At 49.6% G+C, this 20,045-nt stretch overlaps 1 protein-coding gene across 3 annotated transcripts in view; it reads right to left on the reverse strand.

The window, feature by feature from the left end:
* DAPK2 (death associated protein kinase 2) overlaps nucleotides 1-20,045 on the reverse strand; it is a 121,636-nt gene that overhangs the window by 37,865 nt on the left and 63,726 nt on the right. For 2 of the 3 annotated variants that reach the window (XM_081228051.1, XM_081228052.1), the window contains exons 3-4: nucleotides 13,644-13,865; nucleotides 5,319-5,457 (exon numbers count right to left, since the gene is read on the reverse strand). In XM_081228051.1, the coding sequence (XP_081084177.1) occupies nucleotides 5,319-5,457; nucleotides 13,644-13,865 (361 nt within the window). Of the gene's footprint in view, nucleotides 1-5,318; nucleotides 5,458-13,643; nucleotides 13,866-20,045 lie in introns of those variants that run through there. The other variant, XM_081228053.1, reaches the window with a different exon arrangement.

Genomic DNA, 20,045 nt, shown 5'->3' on the forward strand with positions numbered 1-20,045 from the left:
AGAAATCCATACTGTTAGAATCTGGTGAAATAAAAGCTGGTGATACTCAGCTATGCTTAGTGTCTCCTCACTGGCTAAGTTCAAGTACCAGCCCTATCATTTAGTACCTGTGTGGTCTTGGACAAGTAACTTAACCTCTCTGAATCTCAATTGCTTTATGTGTAAAAAAGTGACAATCTCTTGTACCTCAGTGGGTGGCTGTGAGGATCAAATGAGAGAAGACATGTATAAGCATGCTGTATTCTAGAAAGTACAACGTACATTTAAAGTATTATTAGTATCATTCTTATGAAAGCTTGATGAGCAGACCCCATCGCATCATGAACATACAAACAACTCAAAGGATGATCAGGACACAGAGGAATTTGGATTTTTGGAGTATCTTGCCCAGGAATTCACTCTTCTTAACACTGTTTACATAAATCAAAAAGTCCCCTCAGAGTTCCGGGTTCCTGGCTTGCACACAATTTCATTCAATTCTCATGGTGTGTTCTTTTTGCTTAAAATACCAGTCAGACCTGAGGGTCACCTTCCATTTCTGAATTCTCAAGTTGGATTTGGGGAAGGTAAGGGAGACTCACCCATACTCAGAGGGGAAACTCCCAAATCCAAAACAAACAGAAAACCACACAAACACACCCTCTACAAGGCCTTTATTTGTGTGGGATCACGTACTAGGGTGAGGTCCCTGGGTGCTGCTGAGCCCCATTTCCTTGTATCCATCCTCCAGATGGCACACTGAACGATACCCAGGATGAGGGTCAGTCAGTCGCAGTGTCACGTCCACTTATGTAAACACAGGGCAACATCATCTACCTGCACCCCCTCTACCTACCCACACCAGCGGGCCTGTCTGTGGTGAACTTACACCACACACTGGGATGGTATTCATTCTGCTGAGGCAGAGACGTTACCCCTTGGAAGTAAGTGTTTCTTAGTGAGAGTCATGGGTAGATTTTATTTTAGATGGCCTCGGCACCAGTCTCACTGTGGCCATCTCCCCGTAGATGGTGGACCCTTGGAAGGCAGGTACCATACCTTATTGATGCTTGTCACTCTACCCCTTGGTGTACAATAGTCCCTCAATAAATGTCACATCACTGAATTGAAATCTGCCTGCCACCTCTTTTGCATTTTCCAGATGATATGCATGCGTGCATTTGTCTTACTAAACCATTCATTCCTTCATTCACTCATTCATTCAACAATGAGTAACTCATGTGTCAGGCACTGCACTAGAGACAAGAGCAGAAAGTGATGTCCGGTGAGAATTGAGAATTCGGTGATAAATGCTGTCAGTGGAAGTCTATACAAGGGGCAAGATAAGCAGGGAAGCAGGTTGGTTCTCAGTTATGCTTTGGCAGGTATGGGAATGGCTTGCTTACCCGAGGAAATAGCATTTCTGCTGGGCCTGGAGGATAAGCAGGAAGTCCATAGGCAGAGAAAAGGAAGACGAGCAGCTTCCTGGATTTGAACAGCATGAACAGAGGAGAGGGGCCAGGACATGTATCTGTCATCCTGGTGCCTGGGGCTAGTGTTTTCGAGTGGGGAAAGGTAGATGAGGCCAGAATCAGGGCTCAGGCAGTTTAAGAAAGACCTGAATGCCATGCTGAGAAGGGGTTCTTTTATCCTATGGGTGACAAGGATCTGCCACAGATTTCTGGGCAACAGCATGCCGTGATCTGTTTTAACCAAGGCTGCTTATTGTACATTAATTTTTCTATTCATCTGCTCTCTGCCACAAGGTTGGGAGTGTGTCATAAGCAGGGATACAGTCTTACCATTCCAGCACAATGGCCGACACAGGAGGAGAGGTCATTCCTATTCCAGAGGCAGGCCAGAGAGCTGATCCTCCGCCATCACCTGCTCCTTCCGGCTGGAAGGTGAGCGTGGAGAACAGGTCATGAGCAGGGGCATGGAGATAACAATGGTGGCTGTGTTCATGGGGCAGCCAAGCGAGCCTGACTCACTTGGCAAGGAGTAACAGCATACAAGAGGAGGGGAAAGCAGAGGTCCCTCGTGGAGAAGGAGAATCAGGAAGAGAAATGTATTCATATAAAATGAATTTTATATGGTGGGAAACAACATGGAACCAAGAAGTCCCCTCGGGCTTCTCTGGTGGGGCAGTGGTTGAGAGTTCGCCTGCCGATGCAGGGACACAGGTTCGTGCCCCGGTCCGGGAAGATCCCGCATGCCGCGGAGCGGCTGGGCCCGTGAGCCATGGCCGCTGAGCCTGCGCGTCCGGAGCCTGTGCTCCGCAAGGGGAGAGGCCACAACAGTGAGAGGCCCGCATACCACAAAAAAAAAAAAAAAAAAAGAAGTCCCCTCTAAGCTACCAGCTGGACCTTCTGCATGATCCCTCCAGCTGGCAGGAAGTTCCAGCCAAGGGGAACACATACCCACATTCTGGCTCCAGGAAGTGTCTAGTCAATCATGAGGTGATTCCACTGAGTTCCAGCTACTCATCACTTTTGAAGTTGCCCAGCTGGGCCTGGGCCAAGGGACCCATGGGTAGGGGAGTCAGCAGGCTTCTTGTCCATACCCCTCTAAGGATACAAGGCAGGGGAGGGGTCAGCAGTATCCTCAACCCACCTGCATCCAGGGGAAACCCAGACTGTCTCTAGGTTGTGGAAACCGTCCAGAATGAGCCCAGGAGCCAGACAAGATTGCCCACCAGTAGCCCCACCTAGCAACCAATCTCAGCTCTCTGCTGGGCAATTTAGAATTGCACTAGCAGGCTTCGTTTTCCTAGTCTATCAGGGTCCAAAAAACTGTAACAGGAGGTGTGTTTTCTTTCCCTCTGTTCTGGGAAGGGAAATAACACTACCAGCTACTATTACAGAGGACCTATCTGATATTCGGAACTTAACGCTGCTTCTCTCTCATGTTTACAACTCTGACAGGTAAGCATTATCATTTGTGTTAAAGCTGAAAAACTGAGGTTCAGTTGTTTCCTGGTACACGGTAGAGTGGGGGTGAAACCCTGACCGGGCTATAACTCCCCCCACCTCAGCAAGCTGCCATAGAAGCCAACCGTACAGCAGGAATATGCTCTAGTCATCAGGGCCTGTGGACTCCACACGCCTGCCTCTACCAGCCCCATGAGAGAAAAGACAAAGGAGACCATTCTGAGGCCAGCCTCCTGGAGCCAGCAAAGACATAGAAAATAAGTCAACTACGCATAGCATTATCAGGAAGGAGACACACGTGCGATCCAGGTGGCCCATTTCCTTCTTGGTGTATGAATACCCTGAGGTCCAAAGCCCTGCCCAGGCCACACACTCCTCAGTGACCCTGACATTTACCCCGTGACACCTGAGCAAGACTCTGCAAGATGTCTTCTATTGGAGGAATTCAAAATACTGCAACAATCTGGCCTAAGGAGGGGAGACTCACAGCAGGTCGCCCCACGGGGCACAGTAAGAGCTGGGGTGGGATCCCTGTACGGGACGTGAGCCCACACCGTGATGCAGACTCTGAGACCACAAGACACCATACCCTCTCTGGGCCAGCCCTGCCAGCCAGAGCTTGGGTGTCATCCTGGACTCTGCCCTCCCCCTCATGTCCCACATCTAATTAGGTACCTAATCAATCCTCAGAGCAACCTCTATAAAAGGTCTTGACTCCATCCCCTCCTCAAATTAGTCTGGCACTTGCCACATCCCACCCAGATTACTGTCCCCATTCTATCCATGCTCCCAGCTGGAGGGCTCTTTCTGAAACATACATCTGTTCACCTTACCTCCCTGCTCATCTGGCCCATACCTCTCAGTGTAAAGTTCAACCGCCTTGGCTTAGCTCCCATGGCCTGTGTCTGCCTCCTGCTCTCCTCCTGGCTTCTCCATTCAGCACATTCACCCTTTGCCTGTACTATCCTGAATGCATTGTGCTATTTCAGGACCATGTACCTGCTGGCCTCACTTCCTTAGAAGGCCCTTCCCCTCTGATAACTCCTGGCAGTCCTTCAAAACTCAATTCAAATACCACCTCTTCCAGGAAGCCCTCCTCGGATACTCCAGTCTGACTTAGATGGCTTCTCATTTAGACTCCCAGCCCCCCAGTACTTCCCTCTATCACAGCACTTAGAGTTGTTTATCTCTCTTTTATGATTCCTGCACAAGTTTCTGGAAAAGAGGAACTAAGCTCAAACAAGGCCTCAGTTGATTTTGTACCTGTAGCAACACCCAGGCACCCAGCACAATGCTTGAAATACAACAGGAATTTCTGGATAGAAAAATCAGTGGGTCGGACTTCCCTCGTGGTGCAGTGGTTAGGAATCTGCCTGCCAATGCAGGGGACACGGGTTCGATCCCTGTTCTGGGAAGATCCCACATGCTGCAGAGCAACTAATCCCATGCACCACAACTACCGAGCCTGCACGCCACAACTACTGAAGCCTGTGCGCCTAGAGCTCATGCTCCACAACAAGAAAAGCCACCGCAATGAGAAGCCCACGCACCACAACGAAGAGTAGCCCCCACTTACCACAACTAGAGAAAGCCCGCAAGCAGCAACAAAGACCCAATGCAGCCAAAAAAAGATTAAAAAAAAAAATCAGTGGGTCTCCTCCCCAATAAACGGGTCCCTCTGATTACAGACTGGGGGATCTTTATGCTTCAGGTGACTATAAAAGCTCATCAGCCTATGCAACTAAGCTCAGCTACTATGGGAACTGATCCTTCTACTCTGACCACACTCTTGCTTTGTGAAGTCCTGTGTGGTCACAGTGAACTTTCTCGACCCTGAATACCAGTTATCACAAACCATCAGTGGCCCCTGGAATCAGTTTTATGGCCACAGTAAGGGGCGGAGTTGGGGAGTACAGCCAGTGGTCACTGGGCTCTAAGATTTATAATCTCTGGTCAAAGGATGCTGGACGCTGTGCTGGGTCCAGAGAGCCAGGCAACCTCAGCAGTATTCATCTGAATGTGTCTAGCTCCGCCCGCTCAGGAGTTAGCTCTTGGTTACTGAAAAGTTCAGTCTTGTGAAATGGGTTTGGTTTCAAGTTTCCTGTCACTGGCTTACTTATTTAAAAACTACACCCTGTGTATTCCCTGAAAGAGATAAAGTGCCAGTGGTCTGATTCAGAAGCTTCTTGCCATCAGCCCCTATGTGAAGAAAACCTTATCTGAGAAATGAAACTCAGGAGGGGGACACTCCCGTGGCATCATTTCTTTCCCAGGAGCTCAGTGTTTTCAACTGTAAGATGAGGGAGGAAGGCCTAGTGGGTGCTGACCCCTCCTGGCAATGACATTGGGAGAGACTGGGCCCATTCTTCCTAACCTGATTCTTTTCCCTCTCCCCCCCACCCCACTGACCTTGAGATCAAAGTGAGCAATTTTCTTGGCATGAAGGTAGTTCACCCCTTCCAGGATTTGCTTAATGAAGCTGGTGGCCTCCTCCTCACTCAGGGACTCCTTCTGGGCCAGGAAGTCGAAGAGCTCTCCTCCGGACACTCTGCAAGACACCGGTAAGGAGGGCCCAGGCCCAGTCAGCCCTGTGTGTCCTGAGCCCAAGCCCATGGGTGCAACCCCTGACCCTGTCTCCAGGCACCGCGCTTAGCAGAATCCCCTCACTCATCTCTGGGGCTCTATCCAGCCAGCACAGGGACTGACTTTCCTTCTATTTCTACTTGCTGTGTTCCTCCCTTTGGATCACAAGGGCAGGAACCACCCTTAGGGTGTCACCAGAAGGGTCTCTGCTCACACTCTAGGCCCAGGTCCCTTGTTGTCCTAGGTGCTACCCCTCCCCACAATATGACTCAAGTGACAGAGGACAGAAACAAGTGCTGTGGGATGACAAAGAGGAACATATGCTGGGACAGAAACTGGAGACTTAGGTTCCAGTCCAGCCCTGCTACTGGCTTTGGACAACTCACTCCCCTGCCCGGTCCAGGCGGGCCTCAGTTTCCTCACCTGCAAAATGAGCAGACTGATCAAGATGGCTCCCAAAGCCCCTTTCTTTCATCTTATAAAAGATGACCTCTTCAAAGACATGTCCCTAACTTAAACATCAAGACCCACTAATTATATTCATCTCTAAAAACTCTAAAATACTGCTTTTGTCCTCACATTCTACACTCCTGCACCCTATGTTTGATGTGGCAGGAATAGAGAGACCCATGGAGCAAAAAGACTAGTTTACAGTTTTATCTGAATTGGGGATTTATGGTTGCCAGATGAAATGGGAGATTTTTATTTGCTAAATCTGGCAGTCCTACTGGGCTTGTTTGGCCTCTGACAGATGCTGGAGTGTCCAGCCGACATGTGCTTCTCTGGAGCTGCAACATAGCCAAGGGTCACCCCAGGAAAAGATCTCAGGAAGGGATCTGGGCCAGAGAGCCCAGGAACTCAGGATCACCCGGAAAACTTGTTTAAAATGCAGATTTCCGGGTCCCACCACAGACCCTACCAAATTAGATTTTCTAGCAGCTAGGCCTCAGAACCTGTATTTTTATAACAGCAACATAGTAATGGTAATTAATATTCACTGAATACTTACTCTGTGCATAATGTATACTTTTTGTACATTATCTCATTTAATCATCACAATACCCTATGAGCTAAAGTACAATACTGTTAGTTTCCTATTTCACAGTTGAAGAGACAGAGGCTCAGAGAGGTTAAGTCACTTGCCCAAGGTCAAACAGCCTGTAAGTGGTAGAATCAGGATTCAAACCCAGGCAGAATGACTCTCAACCACTATATCACAGAGTGTCCTCAAATGATTTTCATATGGCCAGAATGGCTTCTGTCCCAGTATGGGGACTCATTCACTCCCTGCCGTCTAGTCCATCCTAAATAAAGAGCCTCAAAATCTTTTTCCTTTCTTTAAAAGTGTCCAGAAGCATACATAGACCCACTCATCAACCTTAGCATCATGAAAAACAGAACAACTGAACACAATGTCATACCATAGGAAGTACACAGCAACACCTACAAAGTACTGCAACTTAAAAAACTGAACCTACGTCTGGTGGTGCCTCTTGTTCAGTGCTATTGACAGAACTCTGCAGTGATGGAAATATTCTCTCTATATGCTGTCCAATATAGCAGCCACTAGTCACATATGGCTAGTGAGGATTTGAAATACGGCTAATGCAACTGAGGAACTGACTTTTAAATTTTAATTCATTTTAATTCAAAAACTGAAGTGGTGTAAAATATTTTCCTTTAAATACAACTTTATTTTTTTGGCAGGATTGCACTCTAACCATTGTGTTGCAAATGAACTGAAATGTGCTGTAAGTGTAAGATACACACTGGGTTTTGAAGACACAGGATGAGAAAAAGAATGTAAACTATCTCATTAATGAGTTTTACAGTGATTACATGTTCAAATGATAATATTTTGTATATATTGAGTTAAATAAAAAATATTATGAAAACTAATTTACCGGGGCTTCCCTGGTGGCGCAGTGGTTGAGAGTCCGCCTGCCGATGCAGGGGACACGGGTTCGTGCCCCGGTCCAGGAAGATCCCACATGCCACGGAGCAGCTAGGCCCGTGAGCCATGGCCACTGAGCCTGCGCATCTGGAGCCTGTGCTCCGCAACGGGAGAGGCCACAGCAGTGGGAGGCCCGCGTACCGCAAAAAACAAACAAACAAACAAACAGAAAAACCCCCAAAAAACGAATTTACCTTGTTCTTTTTACTTCTTATTCAATATGGCTGCTGGAAAATCTGGCATTTCCATTGCATATGTGGTTTGCACTATATTCTTACTGAACATCACCAATAGGAAGGGTATCTTGTTTAGGTCTAACTATAGGTTTCAGGAAATACAGGACATAGAGGAACAAGTTAAACAACACCATGAGGAAGGGATAAGCCGAAACCAGACTGTGAGACAATCAACAGGACAAATGACCTAATTCTCCCAACAAATCAATGGCATCAAAAAAGGGAGGGAGGGCTTCCCTGGTGGCACAGTGGTTAAGAATCCGTCTGCCAATGCAGGGGACATGGGTTCAATCCCTGGTCTGGGAAGATCCCACGTGCCACGGAGCAACTAAGCCCGTGAACCACAACTACTGAGCCTGCACTCTAGAGCCCGCGAGCCACAACTACTGAAAACCGCAAGCCTAGAGCCCGTGCTCCGCAATAAGAGAAACCACCGCAATAAGAAGCCTGTGCACTGCAACGAAGAGTAGCCCCCGCTCGCCACAACTAGAAAAAGCCCGTGCGCAACAACAAAGACACAATGTAGCCAAAAATAAATAAATAAGTTATTTTAAAAGGAAGGGAAGGAGAACTGCCATAGAATAAGAGACATGGGAAACAAAAGAACCAGACACAGCATGTGGACTTCCCTCATTTGGATGCTAATTCAAATAAAACAACCGTAAAAAGGTATCTTTGGGTCCATCAGGAATATCACTATGGACTGGAGTGTAGACAGCCTCGGTGGTCTGGGGCCTGGCTGGCTGGATAATTCTGTCAGGTGTGATAAATCCATGGTGGCTGCATTTTAAAAACTGCAGTCAATGAGAGATGCATACTAAAGTGTTTGTATGTAAAATGACATGATGTCTGAGGTTTGCTTTAAAGTACTGCAGCAAACAAACAGCTGGATTCGGGGGAAGTAGGATTTGATGTAAAACAAGACTGGCAAAATGGTGATAATGTGAAGCTGGGGGATGTACCTATGAGGGTTCTTACATCCTTCTCTCTACTTCTGTATATGTTTGAAATCCTCCATAATAAGAGGCTAACAGTAAACTTCTAGGGAAGCAAACTCCTCGCTCTCCCTCAGTGACCCCTGCACAGAAACCATCGTCACTTGGAAGTTCTTCCCTAACAGATGAGGAAACCAAACCCACAGGAGGGGAAGTGGCCATGCAAGGTCTCCTAGCAAGAGAGTGCATGGTCAAGACCATGTCCAAGTCCCAGACCCCAGTCCAATACCATGCACCGTATCATTGTTGGGGGTGGTAGTGCTGGAAGAGGGCTTGGTTTTGAGTTTATTTAGAGTTCACCACCTGTGTGATATACTTCCCCAAGCATTCTCTCACTTGAGACTCACATCCGCCCTGAGGGGTAGATGGAACTTCTGTCCTGGTTTCTCAAACAAGGAAACTGGGGCCCCAAGAGAGCAGTGACTTGCCCAAGGTGACACAGCTAGTAAGTGGCAGAACCAGGATTTAGATCCAGATCTTCTCAATCCCGGTGCACCACGTGTTCCTCTCACCACACTCTACCCCTATTATAAGGCTCGAGTTGCTGATGCAAAAAAGAAAACCCAAAGCCACCCCAAGCCCTAGGCTGTCATCTGCCATCCCTGTCCAGCTGCCTCCGTGCCCTCACACACTGGGCTGCCACTGGCTGGCTGGCTCTCTCCCCAGCTAGATTACCTTTGCTTCCACAGCACCTTGTACAAGACATTCAAGAGAAGGTGGGTGAATAAAAAAAAAAACAAAGGAAAGAAGTAAGACATTTAAAATATCAACATGGCACAGAATATTCTGTATCATACAGAAGTGAAGTCTTGGCATTTTCAAGAGACCTGTCAGGAGCCTTCTGCAAATTTTCAAATCCACAGTGTCCCTCAGGAACACAAGGACCTAGCCCAATCCTTGTTTTTATACTTCCAGCCTTGCTGGGTGGTGCAAGGCTATGACCTCGGGCATATCCTGCCCTTCCTACCTTAAACAGAACACTGAGCAAATGTAAAAGAACTTCATGATAATGTGGATGTGTTCTGTCACCCCAAATTACTGATGTAAAGGCCCAGGCAGGGTGAGGACTTTGGGGGACAGTAATCAGCTGTTCTGTTGGAAGGTGTGATCTGGGCAGGAGATGGAGTGAGACATGATCTTCTTTGGACAAAGAGGGGAACAGCCATGGTGACCCTTAGAATCGTCCCCAGGGACTTGGAAAGGTGGGAGGCTGATGAGCCTGCCAGGTATCTGTCCCAGCCCTGGACACCCAGGCCAGGGACACTCACATCAATCCTCAGGCACCTGTTCTCAAGGCCGTCAAGGAGCCTGGGTTTTGTTTCTACCCCCAAACCTAGTTTCTCCCAAGGGCTTCTCAGCCCCAAGATCTCTGCCATGGAGTCATCCCCACTCCACCCAAGCTTCTCTCCTCTCACACCCCTGAACAATTTGACCTAAAGAGGAAAAGCAAAACCTAACAGCCAGCCTCTGCTCTCCTCCAGTGTCCCCAGGACCAGTCGCCTTCCTGCTAATCTGACCCTTGCCTCCTTCCTCCCTGCAGTTTGATCTGGCTGCTAGAAACGCTTTTCAGAACTCTTTCAAAAGCAACCAACCGTTTAGAGGGAGTGCTCAAATGACCTGTGTAGGCAGTGATTTGGGAAGGACGCTGCCAGAGCTGTTGGGGCCCAGAAAGCTGGACTCAGTTCAAGGCCTGGGAAGCATTGCCGCCACCTTGGAGCGCTCTGTCAGGCCCTGCTGTGGTATGTTCCCGCCGCTGTATTGCTTTCCACAGCTTGGAGTCAGGGAGGCCCCAGAGAGGTCAGGGGCCTGGGATGGAAGGGCTGCCCAACCCTCCCAGGGCAGACCTACATTTTTCAGAGCCAGCTCCACATGTGGCATGAGTTAATCCTTTGAGAGTTTGAAAATATTCTTTACACCCTACAGAAGTCAACTTACATGGACAACTCAATCTTTCCCAACCCTGCCATCACCAGTCCTCACGGCTGCTGCATAGGCGATCATGGACAGGGTAAAAACAGCTGAAGGGGACTTAAATCAGGGTTGGGAATGTCCTCTGAGCACTGGCCACTTCAGCTGAAGCCCTGAACTAAACAGTGCTGAGAGGTAGATCCATCCACAAACCCTGCAAATATCAACTGAGCAGGTGGGCTCTGACACCCGTGTTTAAGTACCAGGCAAACCCACTAGCCTAGTAGGGTACAGTGAGGACCAGGAGGCCAAAGGCTCCTAAGCAGTCCAACAGAGGTCACCAAGTCCAAACATGAAAGCCCATGAAAAGCCCTTCTCTCCTGGAAGGTCCTCCTCTCAGACCCTGGTCACACAAGATGGAGGCACTGCCTTAGCAATCCCTAGCTCCATAGCCAGGCACCCTGAGACAATGAGGCAGCTTGAAAGTAAAGGAGGAGACAGAGAAACTACGAACAGACAGAACTTCACAGACACAGCAGCTCACAGGAGCACCAGTGGGACAACTGATGTTACGGGTGGTGACAGCTCACAAGAAGAGGGCATGTAACTCTTGGTTAGCCGTGAAGGCTGCTGGGAGAAACAGGGACATCTCAAGAGCATCCGAGACCCCAACTCCTGGGGTTCTACAAACAGGGAGTAACAGACAACTTCCCCAGCAATGACAGAAATGCCAATTAAAATGACAAAAAAGTATCATAACTGTAAAAGGCAATAATGAACCCTGCTTTAAAACAAATGACCCAGGGCTGGCAAGGCTGCAGGCAGAAAGAAACGCTCCCGTGTTGCACGTGGTGCTGGTTAACCTGTCCTATGAAAGTGAGGATACCAAGAGCCCTAAAAATGTCAGCCCGATTGCCCCATTCCTGAGGATCTGTCTAAAAAAATTAATCCAAAAGAAAAGGGGGAAAACACAGGAAGAAAGTTGTTTTATGGCAGTAAAATGTGTAATGGCTAAAAGCTGGAAATTAAAACACCAAATGTCCAACAACAGGGAGATACGGGTATGTAATGTAATGAAACATGATATAGTCAGTTAAAAGGGAAAAAGCTATTCATGGCATTATGTTAACTGGGGGAAAAGTAGAGCAGGAAATTGTACAAGTACAATGAGTGCATGCAAATAGATAAAGACTGAGAGGAACCACAGGGAAACAAATAGCTGCGTTTGGGTGGTAGGCATATGAATGTAATTTCTTTTTAGTTGCTGTAAAGTTCTGACAACAGACTTTTAAAGAACTGGTCTGGCTTTCCCAGCAAAGGTGGGTTTGTCACTCTCTGCTGGGAACCAGTGCTAACCCTTAGCCTTGGGGCTTGCCACACCTTGGGCCATCCACGTGGCTGGCTACATCTGTGGGAACCCACCAGGCTTGTCTAAGTGAGGCAGGTATTTACACTGAGACTGGTCCAATTGGCTAAGAGGTCCCTGGGAGAAACACAGAGGACATTGGGAGTTAGACAAGGGGAGAGCATGGGTAAGTCTATGCACTTAAACACTGAGATGGAGAATTTAAGAATCCAATGCAAAAGTATGCAAATGCCCATCTGCTACATAAATCTATAGGCTGACAACCAGAGCACAGTTCTCAAATTAGAATGGTCTCAAATGTCAGGTGGTCCACCCAACCCACAGGCAGGTTAAGGATGGCTGCCTGCTTTATAGATGAGAGCTGAAGCTCAGAGGGGTAAGGTGACTTGCCCCAGGTCACAAAGTCAGGGACTGCTGAGACAAATGCTGCCACTCCTCTGCTAACTGGCAGATGCCTCACGCCTCTGAGGCTCAGAACATTCTTTTTTTTTTTTTTTGTGGTACACGGGCCTCTCACTGTTGTGGCCTCTCCCCTTGCGGAGCACAGGCTCCGGACGCGCAAGCTCAGTGGCCAGGGCTCACGGGCCCAGGCGCTCCGCGGCACGTGGGATCCTCCCGGACCAGGGCACGAACCCGTGTCCCCTGCATCGGCAGGCAGACTCTCAACCACTGCGCCACCAGGGAAGTCCTCAGAACATTCTTGACACCCAGTCTTGCTGCTTGACTAGACACAGCCATTTCAACTTGTGCCACAGCCCAACTCAAACTCTACTAACCGCCGGAGGCCCACCTCCACCTCCCCAATCCATGGGGGGCATCTCCAGGAGGGACACCAGTTGGCCAACCAACCCCTGGAATCGTGATGTCACCCATCCAAATTCCACCAGACTGTGAAGGATTCCCCTGCAGGGCCAGCCCAAGGCCATCCCACCTCAAGCGCATAGCTATCTGCACAAGCAGGTGGACCCAGTCACTTCCTGGTTGTAGGATCTTGTAAATGACCCAGCCTCTCAGTGTTCTTGTCTGTAACATGGAGGTAATAAGAGTCTCCATGGGATAGGATTGTTATGAGGATTAAATGAGGTAACAGACATTCTCAGCAAAGTGAATAATACAAAGTCCTCTTGGCATAAGTGGGACACTACCCTCAACACAGCTTCTGTGAAGACTGAACAAGACAACACGAAGGACCTAGCAAACGCTTGGCTTACAGCAGACCCCTCTAAGTAATAGTTACTATGATAATAATAAAGGCATCAAACGCAGCACAAAGGCAGGAGGGTTTTCCCAGGAAAGGGCTGAGAAGGGCTTTGCAGAGCCTGGAGGATGTTTGTTTTTCCCTTCCTCGCAGAACAGACTCTCCCTGACGGCCCCCTGCTCCGCCTTCCACCCTCTGCCCCCCTCATCCTCCCACGTGCTCACCAGCCAGGAAAGAACCCCAGCGCTCCCCACTTCTTCCCTCTGATCCCCAGGGTCCAGTGAAAGTCAGACCTAGACCCTCGCCCTCAGTCCCTGCTGCACAGCAAGCCCGGGTTCAGGAGGAGGATGGGGTAAATGAGGGAAACCACTTCCCACTGACTTCATCTCCTCCAGGTCGGGCTTCTGTCAGGTTGTTGCTCCCTCTGGGGCCTGTGGCTGGAGCTATCCCCCCACCCTGCTACCCCGCCCCCCCAGTCCCAGGCACCCACTCACAGCTCGAGGATGAGCACCACGTCAGTGCGGTTCTCGAAGACGTCGTGCAGCGTGATGACGTTGGGATGCAGCACCTGCCGCAGGATGCTCACCTCCCGCTCGATCTCCTCCCGGCACACACCCCGCCGGCTGGCCTGTCTCTGCCGCTTCTTGATGAACTTGGCTGCATACTCCAGCCCCGTGCTCTTCTCTCGGCACTTCTTCACGATGGCGAACTGGCCGCTGTGGGGACACAGACCCACACAAGGAGGGCATCACTGTGGTTACTGGGGAAGTGACCTGGTTGTCACCCCTAGGCCACAGTAACTCAGAGTCATTCTTCCAGGGCAGGACAAATCATGCCACCAGCCAGCAACCCTACCTGGCCATCAACCAGTGACTGAGACAGAGTAAGTACTGGGCTTCCCTTCTGTTCATATGAATCCTTTACCTTTTACTAGGAAGGAATGTTGGCACTGTCACTCCCAGTGTACAGATGGGAACACTGAGGCCCTGAAAGGCTACTGGTTTCATCTAGATGACGCAGCCTCATCGTTCCAAAGCCTCAGCTAGAACCCCTGTCTTGTGTCTACCAGATGAAATCACAATGTCCAGAGGTTTATACCACTTAATAAAAAGATTTTTAAGGAAAAGCAGGACTTTCCTGGTGGTCCAGTGGTTAAGACTCCATGCTCCCACTGCAGGGGGCGCAGGTTTGGCCGGGGAACTAAGATCCCACGTGCTGTGAGGTGTGGCATAAATAAATAAATAAATAAATAAATAAATAAATAATAAAATAAAAAGCAAAAATGGTCAGCATGGTCAAAATACTAACAGTAACAATCATCTGTTTGGGCCTCCCTTATCTGGAAGCAAGTACAAATTCATCTACTTGGAATTGTGAGGGGACAAAGCACCTCTATAGTCTCACGTTTGTACCTTTGTTTCCAACCCCTCCCAACAAATAAAAATCTCAATTACCTGACATGAGCCAAGTAGTCAGACTATAGGGGACAGAGCTAGTATGAGGATGATGCACTTAAAGACGAGGCCAGAGGCTATGCCAGCTGGGTTCGGGGGGATCCTGGTGGAGGTGAGGGTGGGGTGGAGGCAGCCTAACATTGTTAGTAAGCTCAGTGGGTGTTCATCACGGTGAGAAGACTGATAGGACCACAGAATCGTAATATGTTAGGAAACTGAGGCACAGGAGACATCAAGTGACTCACCTGAGGTCATCACAGAGTTAATGGCAATGCCAGGCCCCAGGGCCGAGGGCCCAGCCCACTGTTCACAAAGCCACTAAGATAGTTAAAGGAGTCAAGATGATGCTTAGTGCCCTTCAGGGCTGGGCCTGAAGATCCTTCACTCCAGGGACCCAGACAGCAATCATGAAATGGTGTCCTTGTCAGAGTGGCAGGTGGCCCTAGGCCAGCCTCCCTGAGTGCTTCAGGGGCAGCCCCCCCACCACACACACACACACACACGCACGCACGCGCGCACACACACACACACACACACACACACACGGAAGGGCAGCGGCCTCCTGTTTCACCATCTCAGTCCAGGCAATCGGTGGGGGCCACTCGAAGTCCCTGGTGACTGCCCAGTGGCCACCCTCTTGTGGGTCTTCCCACTCCCCTTCCACCAGTGCCCCATGTTTTCTTGCCAACCACAATACCCACTGCTTGAGACAGAACTCAGAAAATTTTAAGGTTCAGCTTAATGGCTAAACAAGGGGCCATGAGACTCCACACTTTGGAGGCACTCTCTTAGTGGCTCTGGAGTAAAAGTTACACGCAAGTGCTCTGGATATTTGCCTCAACCTCAGAAAACAGCATCACATCTGAACCACTCCATTACTAGAATAATCCTTAGTGAGACAGCCTTCAAAATAAACCCAAGTGATTAAAAAAAAAAAAAGTCAAGTAGAGCAAGTAAGGAATAGATATGGCAACACTTAAATAGAATTCTATGGCAACCACCTTAGAGATCTTGCCAAACACATGTTCATGCATCTCTCCATCCCCTCATCCCCCAGTCACCCAGTGCTACCTGAGCATCTACTCTGTGCCAGGCTCTGAGCTGCACAGTAAGGGGCAGGGACCAAAGGCACAGACATCAGATACAGATGGAGCTCTGGGGAGGGAGAGGGCCCTGGCTGCTTGGCTGGGCTGGGAAGCCTTTGTGGAGCCAAATGTCTATCACACTGTCTGCTAACTCTAAACTATTAGAGTTAACTCAGCTATTTATGCCCCAAATATTGGCTCTGGGCTGTCTACACACTAGGGGTTGACACAGGTGGAGTGAAGCCAAGCCTCCCAAAGTCAGAGGGAACACATTCAGTGAGATCTCTGGTCACTCGCAGCTGCTTTGGGCCTTGGGACATCAGGTTGCTTAGTGGGTGCCACCAAACACTGGACAAAGCCTCCAGTCCCAGGCAGCTGTAAGTCTCTGTGTCAGGATGGCCACACTCCTTTCCTCTCTCTCTGACACCTCAAGGGGCCTGGCATTGGCAGCCCTGAGGGATGGGAAAACCAAAGCTTAAGGATTTTAAGCGATTTGTTTAAGTTTACAGAGCACAGAGGTGGAGGCACAGGGATTTTATAAGGCAGAGCTAAATATTTCAGGTTACCTTGACAAAGCTTTCCCTTTTCCTGTGAGGGAAACGGAGGCATTTTTCTGTATCACATGCCTGAAAAATTCCTCAAACTCTCAAAAAGCAAATGAGTGTTTGCTCTTCCTGGTTGAGTGTTCTCTCTGTGAGAGCAGCTGCGGCAGTGACAGGTGACTGGGGGTCAGGCCTAACACAAGCAGGCATCTTCCTCCAGCCAAAAAGAGGTATTCTGAGAGTGCATGACTAACACAGAACCAAATACCAAGTAACGTCACTCATCTTCCCTCTCTTCACGGGACAGCGGTCCTCTACTCAACCTGCCCTGGGGAGCCTCAAGGAGAGCCAAGGCCACTTGCTGGTTTTCCCCTCTCCTTGAGCTGGTACTGGGAAGTGTGCAGAATATGTTCCACGAGGCCAGCCCTGGGGCAGGGAGGCCTTGGGCAGGGAGAGCAGCCTTCCGGGTCAGACAGCCCTGGCCTCAGGAAACTTACGCTTTCTGGCTATCTGCTCTGAGCAGCAGTTTCCTCATCTGTAAAATGGGAACTGTGACTCCTTACCAGGGAATTGTGAAGACTGGAAATATGTCATGCCGGCTCACAGGCAGCTCCAGTAAACAGTGACTATTACGTCTTATTAGTTAGTTGCTCACGTGAAGGCAGAAGTCACTGATCTACATGGTCTGCAATGTGTGGCCAGGGCATCAGTGCGATTTTAACACATCCCCACCTCACCCCCTGACGATTCCAGCGCACAACCAGATATGGGGATATCTTTGTTCTAAGCAATTAACCAACTCTTTTCATCCTTAGAGCAGTGGTTCTCAACCCTGGCTGCACACTGGAATCAGCAGGGGAATTTTTTTTTTTTGGCTACACTGCACAGCATGTGGGATCTCAGTTCCCCAGCCAGAGATCGAACCCGTGCCCCCTGCAGTGGAAGCGCAGAGTCGTAACCATGGGGCCACCAGGGAAGTCCCCGGGAATTTTAAAATTACTGCTGCCTGGGTCCTACCTCCAGAGATTCTGATCTCCAGGGTCTGGGCTGCAGCCTGGGAATCAAGATATTTAAAAGCTTTCCGGGTGACCGTGACGTGCAGTCCAAGCTGAGAAACACCAACTTACAACAGTCTTCTGATTATCTCCATTTTCTAGATGAAAAAAGTACACCACCGTTACTCATATTATTCCTTGCCCTCTTCAGTATTGATATATTACCCTCTCCCTTAGTTCTCTGATCTGATCATTAGAAGGAGGATGGGAGGGGAGAAAAGGATGGGAGGGGAGAAAAGTAAGGGGGGAGGAGTATCACCTCTTCCACCAGGACAGTTTTTGCTTGATTTGCAAATCAAGGCAGAAGACCACCCCGGGTTCTGGGAAATAACAGGAATGGAAGTTTGCAGCTGGGCACCCCCTGGTCACTGTACCCACAGCAGATGCACGAAAACCAGACCTGAGGTGGCTTCATCACGCCCCCCAGAAGACCCAAGGGCAGGTGGAAGCAGTGATGGTGATGAGCCCTTGTCTGCCCATCAGGAAGGCTCTGAAGCCAGAAATTCAGGCCCTGGGATGCAGAAGTTGCTCAGCTAGGCTACGGGGCAAGGGGTGGACAGCGAGAGCCCCTCTAGGTTAGGACAGAGCCACCCAGGGTATATCCCGGGAGGGAGCAGAGAGGAGCCATCCGACCATAAGGGAAGTGATTGCCAACACTAATTTAAAAATTAGGGGAATGCTGAAACACTGATGTACATAGGCAGAGCACGCATATTCCTCTTCCCGCCTCCCTAGCAAGAGTCAGTTCCTAACCTGAATGCAGCAAAGGGAGGGTAGTCCGGAGGTCCAATTCCTGGTCCCCGTGACCTGCCACCAAAGCTTTGTGGGCTTGGACAAGGAGCTGCCTTCTCAGTTGTTTTCCTCCACCTGCCACCTGAGGTCTCACCTCAGAAAGCTTCCTGGCAGAAAGCTCCTAAGAGCCCATGACACCTCTGAACAGAAATGAAGCTTTCCCTTCACTCTCCAAATTCCATCTCTGGGCTGATGTCTGGAGACTTGGGTTCTGGTCAGGGCCCGTCCACTAACTGGTCATAACCCTGGGCAGCCTGTTCAACTCCCTGGGCCTCAGGGTTCTCCCTTGTCAAATGTGGATGAAAAAACCCCACCTGTCCACCTCACAGGGCTGTTGGGGAAATCATGATATAACACTTGACAAAGGACTTAACTATCCAGCACAGTAGAAAAACAGGAGGCGGGTGTGGGTGGAATGCTGAGCCCGAGGCTGGCTTGCAAAAGTCACGTAGGAGGGTTTCCGCGAAGGACAGTAAATCCGCAAGACACAGAAACTACCTTTCCTGCTCCTGCCAGCTGCTCTCCTGCAAGTATGTCAGGAACACGCCCCTCTTCCCAGGCAGAGGGCCCAGCCCCTCACTCACTCAGTGCCCCGGGAGAACAGAGCAGGCTGCGTGAAGATCAGCGTCACAGTCACAGACAGAACTCGGCAGGGCCCAGGGTGGCACCCCATGAGGGTCTCCTGTTGTCTGCCCAGGAATGAGATGAGGAGTAAACCTAGACCGGCTTCTCAGAACTCAAAAATAGTGTTGCTGTCTCCAACACCAGCTCCTAAGCTTCATGGAAGAGCCTGGCTCAATTACCACCGAATTCTTCACCGCCAAAGAATAATCTGGGCGTGACCCAAATCTCACACCCTGAGGTAGATTTTGTATAGTAATGTGGACATCCCAGCACTTACATCCAGCTTTTCTCTCTGCAAGCTAACTGTATTTTTATTCTCCCGTTTAATATTTGCAGGTACCATTCTTAGCTCCATTTTACAGATCAGAAAACGGAGGCTTAGGGAGGTTAAGTGACTTGGTAGTTGGGCCAGGTAGCAGGCCCTGATAGCAGGGTTAAAACATAGAGTCAGGTCAACTGACTCCAGCTTCAGTGAGACTCCCAAGGTAACTAGCCAGCAGTGATGTACCAAACAGTGAGGAGGGGGCCCACCCCAGAATGGAGGAGCATTTTATCACTGACAGTATTGAGAATTGCCAGTGCATGATGATAACAAAAAGTAGACTAATTTTTATTCAATTTTATCATTGGTTTTGAATTCTCCAAAGACAATGCACCCCTCATGGCCGGCATTGAGGCAAGACCACTCCCACTGCCTACCCACTCCCACCAGGTTGGCTATGGCCAACTAGACTTATTCTGGCAACTCCCAGGGGCTGACTGCCAAAGGTGTTTTGTAAGGGTTACGGATAGAGTGGGTCTAACTCATTCTCATTCTGTCAACTCTGAAGTGTCCAGGAACTTAGTAACTTGCCCCAAAGTCCCCAGTTGGTCAAGGCTGAGATGAGGCAGAGCTGTACAGAACGCAGACCCCCCCCCCCAGGGAGGAGACGCCATGGGAGGTAAAAGGTAACAAGTGGGAAGTGATCCAAGTCAGAGGGATGTGGGGACCAGGTTCCTCCTCCCGCTTCCCCCAAGCAATCACTGCAGGTCCTCTTCCCACACTCCAGAACAATGAGCCACGATTCCTCTGGAATTAGCCTGCAAGTTTGCAGGACCACTGGGCGGGAATGATGCTTAGAAGCTTCCAGTCATGGCCACCCTAGGTGCAGCCCAGCAGGCGGGGGAATGGGACATTCAACCAACATGTGTCAAATGTGTGGACAAGAGGAGCTCAAATCTACAGTCTGCAGGAACCACATCAGCCTGATCCCAGAGGACACACACCCCAGTCCCGGGGCAATAGACTGTCTGAGGATGGTGTCGCTAGCCCCCTCCCCACTCCTCTGCCTGGTCAGGCTTGAC

The sequence above is a fragment of the Mesoplodon bidens genome (assembly GCF_964165515.1).
Source record: "Mesoplodon bidens genome assembly, chromosome: 3".
Lineage (NCBI taxonomy): Eukaryota > Metazoa > Chordata > Mammalia > Artiodactyla > Ziphiidae > Mesoplodon > Mesoplodon bidens.